Here is an 8,694-nt window from a genome sequence, read left to right as displayed (position 1 = left end):
TGAAATTAGCCCTCCTCCAGTTGAGTATTTTTACACTTGATTGTTCCTTATCTTTTTCCATAACTACTTTAAACCTCATAATATTGTAATCAGTTTCCCAAATGCTCCCTCACAAACATGCTCCACTTACCCTGCCTCTTTCCCCAGAACGAGATCCAGTGCTGCTTCCTTACTTGTTGGGCTGAAAACACACTGATTAAGTTCTCCTGTACACATTGTGTAATTGCACTCTTAGACATTTATAACATTGACAACTCTATGTAAGGGCACTAAATTAACAAACCTTGTGTTCTGTGTACACACATAAAATTGTACATGTTTATTTAAATTTCACAAGGAAATACAGGATTTAACTAGTTGCTGCTGCAGCAAACACAAAACATTAGAACGGTTCTTTATTTTTGCATGAACGAACACTGAAATGCAAATCACAAGCGAGTACGATGGGGTTTCAGCCAAGAACCTCATGTGCATGGTCTTCAACTAGGATGGAGATGTTCTTCACATCAGCACACCAGGCTTCCAGTCGCTCCTTCATGGCAGATACCTAAGGGTTAAAAACATCACACATTCGCATACAGGATATAACCCAAAATCATCACCAGGACAACACCACTTCATGTGAACGTCAGTTAGAAAGATATTTTGGGGCGGGAGGGTTTGAACACCCTGAATACTCCCCACTTGCCTATGGCCATGGTTTAATAAGATGCACTGTAATATCCTGATTGTATATTTAGACAGTGGCTGGCTATATTGAACAAGTAGGAAATATAATGGGAATATAATGGAGGGGTGTGGTATTCTCATACAAATTAAACTTTATTTTATTAAATAACAAGTTTAGATTAGCTTGTGCAACATGAAAACCACTTCCCATCTTCTCTACATTACGGAGTATCAAAATATTGTGAAAAATGTAATGAGATTTCACTGAATATTCATCTGGTTTGGGGTTCACTGGATGAATGCATAGAATTACACAGAAGTTACAACAAAGAAACAACCCATTCGGCCCAATTGGTCTATGCTGGTGTTTATACTCCACACAAGCCTCCTCCTACCCTACTTCATCTAACCCCATCAGCACAACCTTCTAGTCCTTTTTCTCTCATGTGTTTATCTAGCCGCCTCTTAAATGCATCTAGGCTAATCACCTCAACTACTCCCTGTGGTATCAAGTTCCACATGATAACCACTTTCTGGGTAAAGAGGATTTATTAGCAACCATCGTATATTTATGACCTCTAGTTTTAGACTCCCGCACAAGTTAAAACATCCTCTCTACGTTTACATGTACAGAACGTATGCACAACCTTCTGAGTAAGTGAGAATGCTACCACTGTTCCAGAACAGGGACACAAAAATAAATACACAAGTGATGGAGAGTAGTGCACAAGTTGTTCAAATGCAGTAGCATCAGGATTTATGGTATCACAATACATAACTTGCACAGAAAACTGATATTGCTCCAAATAAAATGTGCATTTATTCAATGAAACCTGCACTTTATTTACTCTTTAATGTTTCATCGAGTTTCTCCTCCTTAACCGATTTCTCTGAAGGCAGAGACTCCTACGAGGGTTTGGTTTCGCAGGAAGTGGCAGGGCCCTGACATTTTGCCCACATGACCACCTTCACGCGAGCCTGCCCATACCACAGCAATCAGATTGGGGATCCCTGCCCAGTTTTTCCTCCTCCCGAGCTTAAGATTGACGAGACCAACAATAATCTCCGCCCCCCCCACTAACCCTATTGGAGATACCGACAGGAATCAAACCATTTCTTCTCCAAATGGTTTAGCAGGATACCATGCAATTCCCTTAACAGTATCATCTGAAGGTGGCTCCCCCTCCCGCCATAAGTATTTTCAAGGTGTTACTCTCTTGCTGGGGTGCAGATGAGACAAAAACCATTCCTAAAAGCAAAGTTAGCATAGTTAAACACCCCAACCTTACAGGTGCACTCCCAAACAAACAGGTATCTCAAAACAGCAAAAGCATTTGTTGATAAGATACTAAATTAAATAGAAATATTTTAAGCTGTTTCAAGGTGCTTCCACCATGCAAAACTTTTGTAGTGTTACGTAGGCACACTGCAGGAGATTAATGCAATAGTTAGGAAGGACATTAGCTTGGATGATGTGGAATCTATCTGGGTAGAGTTGCAGAACACCAAAGGGCAAAAAACGTTAGTGGGAGTTGTGTACAGACCTCCAAACAGTAGTAGTGATGTTGGTGAGGGTATCAAACAGGAAATTAGGGGTGCATGCAATAAAGGTGCAGCAGTTATAATGGGTGACTTTAATATGCACATAGATTGGGCGAGCCAAACTGGAAGCAATACGGTGGAGGAGAATTTCCTGGAGTGCATAAGGGATGGTTTTCTAGACCAATATGTCGAGGAACCAACTAGGGGGGAGGCCATCTTAGACTGGGTGTTGTGTAATGAGAGAGGATTAATTAGCAATCTCATTGTGCGAGGCCCCTTGGGGAAGAGTGACCATAATATGGTGGAATTCTGCATTAGGATGGAGAATGAAACAGTTAATTCAGAGACCATGGTCCAGAACTTAAAGAAGGGTAACTTTGAAGGTATCAGGCGTGAATTGGCTAGGATAGATTGGCGAATGATGCTTAAGGGGTTGACTGTGGATGGGCAATGGCAGATATTTAGAGACCGCATGGATAAACTACAACAATTGTACATTCCTGTCTGGCGTAAAAATAAAAAAGGGAAGGTGGCTCATCCGTGGCTATCAAGGGAAATCAGGGATAGTATTAAAGCCAAGGAGGTGGCATACAAATTGGCCAGAAATAGCAGTGAACCCAGGGACTGGGAGAAATTTAGAACTCAGCAGAGGAGGACAAAGGGTTTGATTAGGGCAGGGAAAATGGAGTACGAGAAGAAGCTTGCAGGGAACATTAAGGCGGATTGCAAAAGTTTCTATAGGTAAGTAAAGAGAAAAAGGTTACTAAAGACAAACGTAGGTCCCCTGCAGTCAGAATCAGGGGAAGTCATAACTGGGAACAAAGAAATGGCAGACCAATTGAACAAGTACTTTGGTTCGGTATTCACTAAGGAGGACACCAACAACCTTCCGGATATAAAAGGGGTCAGAGGGTCTAGTAAGGAGGAGGAACTGAGGTAAATCTTTATTAGTCGGGAAATTGTGTTGGGGAAATTGATGGGATTGAAGGCCGATAAATCCCCAGGGCCTGATGGACTGCATCCCAGAGTATTTAAGGAGGTGGCCTTGGAAATAGCGGATGCATTGACAGTCATTTTCCAACATTCCATTGACTCTGGATCAGTTCCTATCGAGTGGAGGGTAGCCAATGTAACCCCACTTTTTAAAAAAAGGAGGGAGAGAGAAAACAGGGAATTATAGACCGGTCAGCCTGACCTCAGTAGTGGGTAAAATGATGGAATCAATTATTACGGATGTCATAGCAGTGCATTTGGAAAATGGTGACATGATAGGTCCAAGTCAGCATGGATTTGTGAAAGGGAAATCATGCTTGACAAACCTTCTGGAATTTCTTGAGGATGTTTCCAGTAAAGTGGACAAGGGAGAACCAGTTGATGTGGTATATTTGGACTTTCAGAAGGCTTTCGACAAGGTCCCACACAAGAGATTAATGTGCAAAGTTAAAGCACAGGGGATTGGGGGTAGTGTGCTGACGTGGATTGAGAACTGGTTGTCAGACAGGAAGCAAAGAGTAGGAGTAAATGGTTACTTTTCAGAATGGCAGGCAGTGACTAGTGCGGTACCGCAAGGTTCTGTGCTGGGGCTCCAGCTGTTTACATTGTACATTAATGATTATGACGAGGGGATTAAATGTAGTATCTCCAAATTTGCGGATGACACTAAGTTGGGTGGCAGTGTGAGCTGCGAGGAGGATGCTATGAGGCTGCAGAGTGATTTGGATAGGTTAGGTGAGTGGGCAAATGCATGGCAGATGAAGTATAATGTGGATAAATGTGAGGTTATCCACTTTGGTGGTAAAAAGAGAGAGACAGACTACTATCTGAATGGTGACATTAGGAAAAGGGGAGGTGCAACGAGACCTGGGTGTCATGGTACATCAGTCATTGAAGGTTGGCATGCAGGTACAGCAGGCGGTTAAGAAAGCAAATGGCATGTTGGCCTTCATAGTGAGGGGATTTGAGTACAGGGGCAGGGAGGTGTTGCTACAGTTGTACAGGGCCTTGGTGAGGCCACACCTGGAGTATTATGTACAGTTTTGGTCTCCTAACTTGAGGAAGGACATTCTTGCTATTGAGGGAGTGCAGCGAAGATTCACCAGACTGATTTCCGGGATGGTGGGACTGACCGAAAAAGAAAGACTGGATCAACTGGGCTTGTATTCACTGGAGTTCAGAAGAATGAGAGGGGACCTCATAGAAACGTTTAAAATTCTGATGGGTTTAGACAGGTTAGATGCAGGAAGAATGTTCCCAATGTTGGGGAAGACCAGAACCAGGGGTCACAGTCCAAGGATAAGGGGTAAGCCATTTAGGAACGAGATGAGGAGAAACTTCTTCACCCAGAGAGTGGTGAACCTGTGGAATTCTCTACCACAGAAAGTAGTTGAGGCCAATTCACTAAATATATTCAAAAGGGAATTAGATGAAGTCCTTACTACTCGGGGAATCAAGGGGTATGGCGAGAAAGCAGGAAGGGGGTACTGAAGTTGCATGTTCAGCCATGAACTCATTGAATGGCGGTGCAGGCTAGAGGGGCTGAATGGCCTACTCCTGCACCTATTTTCTATGTCTCTATGTTTCTATGTTTCTAACCAACACATCCAAACTGCTTTTGTGATCTAATAAACAAACACTTGTTTAACTTTAATTCACCCGATTGATCCAGTGCTCAAGAAGTTGGTTATTTCAACATAGAAGTTCAGTTTTAAAATGTAAATACTTCCACTTCTTTCTCCAATTAATATTGGGAAGACCGAGACCATTGTTTTCGGTCCCAGCCACAAACTCCACTCCATAACCACTGACTCCATCCCTCTCCCTAACATTTGTCTGAGGCTGAACCACACTGTTCGCAAACCTTGGTGTCAGATTTGATCCTGAAATCTCATTGTGCAAGGCCCCTTGGGGAAGAGTGACCATAATATGGTGGAATTTTATATTAGGATGGAGAATGAAACAGGTAATTCAGAGACCATGGTCCAGAACTTAAAGAAGGGTAACTTTGAAGGTATGAGGCATGAATTGGCTAGGATAGATTGGCGAATGATACTTAAGGGGTTGACTGTGGATGGGCAATGGCAGACATTTAAAGACCGCATGGATGAACGACAACAATTGTACATCCCTGTCTGGCGTAAAAATAAAAAAGGGAAGGTGGCTCAACCGTGGCTATCAAGGGAAATCAGGGATAGTATTAAAGCCAAGGAAGTGGCATACAAATTGGCAAGAAATAGCAGTGAGCCTGGGACTGGGAGAAATTTAGAACTCAGCAGAGGAGGACAAAGGGTTTGATTAGGGCAGGGAAAATAGAGTACGAGAGGAAGCTTCCAGGGAACATTAAGACGAACTGCAAAAGTTTCTATAGATATGTAAAGAGAAAAAGGTTAGTAAAGACAAACGTAGGTCCCCTGCAGTCAGAATCAGGGGAAGTCATAACGGGGAACAAAGAAATGGCAGACCAATTGAATAAGTACTTTGGCTCGGTATTCACTAAGGAGGACACCAACAACCTTCCGGATATAAAAGGGGTCAGAGGGTCTAGTAAGGAGGAGGAACTGAGGGAAATCCTTATTAGTCGGGAAATTGTGTTGGGGAAATTGATGGGATTGAAGGCCGATAAATCCCCAGGGCCTGATGGACTGCATCCCAGAGTACTTAAGGAGGAGGCCTTGGAAATAGCGGATGCACTGACAGTCACTTTCCAACATTCCATTGACTCTGGATCAGTTTCTATCAAGTGGAGGGTAGCCAATGTAACCCCACTTTTTAAAAAAGGAGGGAGAGAGAAAACAGGGAATCAGCCTGACATCAAGTAGTGGGTAAAATGATGGAATCAATTATTAAGGATGTCATAGCAGCACATTTGGAAAGAGGTGACATGATAGGTCCAAGTCAGCATGGATTTGTGAAAGGGAAATCATGCTTGACAAATCTTCTGGAATTTTTTGAGGATGTTTCCAGTAGAGTGGACAAGGGCGAACCAGTTGATGTGGTATATTTGGACTTTCGGAAGGCTTTCGACAAGGTCCCACACAAGAGATTAATATGCATGGGATTGGGGGTAGTGTGCTGACGTGGATTGAGAACTGGTTGTCAGACATAAAGCAAAGATTAGGAGTAAATGGGTACTTTTCAGAATGGCAGGCAGTGACTAGTGGGGTACCGCAAGGTTCTGTGCTGGGACCCCAGCTGTTTACATTGTACATTAATGATTTAGACGAGGGGATTAAATGTAGTATCTCCAAATTTGCGGATGACATTAAGTTGGGTGGCAGTGTGAGCTGCGAGGAGGATGCTATGAGGCTGCAGAGTGACTTGGATAGGTTAGGCGAGTGGGCAAATGCATAGCAGATGAAGGATAAATGTGAGGTTATCCACTTTGGTGGTAAAAACAGAGAGACAGACTATTATCTGAATGGTGACACATTAGGAAAAGGGGAGGTGCAACGAGACCTGGGTGTCATGGTACATCAGTCATTGAAGGTTGGCATGCAGGTACAGCAGGTGGTTAAGAAAGCAAGTGGCATGTTGGCCTTCATAGCGAGGGGATTTGAGTACAGGGGCAGGGAGGTGTTGCTGCAGTTGTACAGGGCCTTGGTGAGGCCACACCTGGAATATTGTGTACAGTTTTTGTCTCCTAACTTGAGGAAGGACATTCTTGCTATTGAGAGAGTGCAGCAAAGGTTCACCAGACTGATTCCCGGGATGGTGGGACTGACATATCAAGAAAGACTGGATCAACTGGGCTTGTATTCACTGGAGTTCAGAAGAATGAGAGGGGATCTCTCAGAAACATTTAAAATTCTGACGGGTTTAGACAGGTTAGATGCAGGAAGAATGTTCCCAATGTTGGGGAAGTCCAGAACCAGGGGTCACAGTCTAAGGATAAGGGGTAAGCCATTTAGGACCGAGATGAGGAGAAACTTCTTCACCCAGAGAGTGGTGAACCTGTGGAATTCTCTACCACAGAAAGTTGTTGAGGCCAATTCACTAAATATATTCAAAAAGGAGTTAGATGTAGTCCTTACTACTAGGGGGTTCAAGGGGTATGGCGAGAAAGCAGGAATGCGGTACTGAAGTTGCATGTTCAACCATGAACTCACTGAATGGCGGTGCAGGCTTGAAGGGCCGAATGGCCTACTCCTGCACCTATTTTCTATGTTTCTATGAAATGAACTACTGACCTCTTATCTGCAGCATAACTAAGACCACCTATTTCCACCTCCATAACATCGCTTGTCTCCGCCCTTGCCACAGCTCATTCGCTGCTGAAACCCTCATCCATGCCTCTGTTACCTCTAGACTTGACACTTCCAACACACTCCTGGCCGGCCTCCCGCATTCTACCCCAAGTAAACTTGAGATCATCCAAAACTCGGTTGACCGTGTCCTAACCGCGCTCTCTCCCTCTCTCTTCCCCCTGCCAAGTTATCTATGCTCCTCTAATTCTGCCCTCTTGAGCATCCCTGATTATAATTGCTCAACAATTGGTGACCATGCCCTATGTTGCCACAGCCCCAAGCTCTGGAACTCCCTGCCTGAACCTCTCCACCTCCCTTTCCTTCTTTAAGACGCTCCTTAAAACCGACCTCTTTGACCAAGCTTTTGGTCACCTGCCCTAATTTCTTATGTGGCTCGCTGTCAAATATTTTGTCTCATAATACTCCTGTGAAGCACCTTGGGACGTTTCATTATGTTAAAGGCGATGTATAAATACAAGTTGTTGTTCTTTAGTCCACACTGTGTTTTAAGATTAAAACAAGTTACATTTCCCACCACCCTCTCTGTTCTGATGATGGATACTGTCAGGGTTACACATTTCATGATCAAGGCACAGCAAGAGGCAACGGACTAAAATGGTTTAAGAGAAAACCTGTGGGACTGTTGAGGGAAAAGGAGCGCGAACCTGGGGCAGGTGGCGACTCATAACGAATTAATGCAATTTCTGCAGTCAGGAACGAGACCTGATTAACATTGAGATAAAGGGTCTTGATACAATCAAGCAGAGAAGCCCATGGATTAATTGGCCGGAGGGAAAAAAACAGTTCCCTATGGAGACTACAAGTCTGCGAAAACCCAGGACCACAAAGGATCCCACAAGATGTGCATTTTTGGATAGTGAGGCACAAAAGTTAAGGAGTTATCTGTTGATTTTGTGCACCGAAGGTGATGTGAAGTCTGGCCATCCAAACAGATCCAGACCCATCATCACAGCCATCGAGACTCATCCAGATGCATTAACTGAAAGCAGACCAGTAGGAGATTTGTATAATCAAATGCATATATATGCAAGAGCAGAGAACAGCAGGTCGCAGGATCATCATCATCATAGGCAGTCCCTCGGAATCGAGGAGGACTTGCTTCCACTCCCAAAGTGATTTCTTCGATGGCTGAACAGTCCGATACGAGAGCCACAGACCCTGTTACAGGTGGGACAGACATTAGTCAAGGGAAGGGGTCAGTGGGGCTGGTTTGCCACGCGCT

At 44.0% G+C, this 8,694-nt stretch overlaps 1 protein-coding gene across 1 annotated transcript in view; it reads right to left on the bottom strand.

Moving 5' to 3' along the window:
• Window positions 1–284: 284 nt before the first annotated feature.
• Window positions 285–8,694, bottom strand: part of psmd13 (proteasome 26S subunit, non-ATPase 13) — a 58,502-nt gene continuing 50,092 nt past the window's right edge. Inside the window, exon 13 of the mRNA XM_070858744.1 lies at window positions 285–547. Within this exon, the coding sequence (XP_070714845.1) occupies window positions 452–547 (96 nt within the window). The 3' untranslated portion in view covers window positions 285–451. The remainder of the gene's footprint in view (window positions 548–8,694) is intronic.

Source organism: Pristiophorus japonicus, chromosome 17 (genome assembly GCF_044704955.1).
Source record: "Pristiophorus japonicus isolate sPriJap1 chromosome 17, sPriJap1.hap1, whole genome shotgun sequence".
Classification (NCBI taxonomy): Eukaryota; Metazoa; Chordata; class Chondrichthyes; family Pristiophoridae; genus Pristiophorus; species Pristiophorus japonicus.
This window is presented reverse-complemented; position numbering and strand designations above follow the sequence as displayed.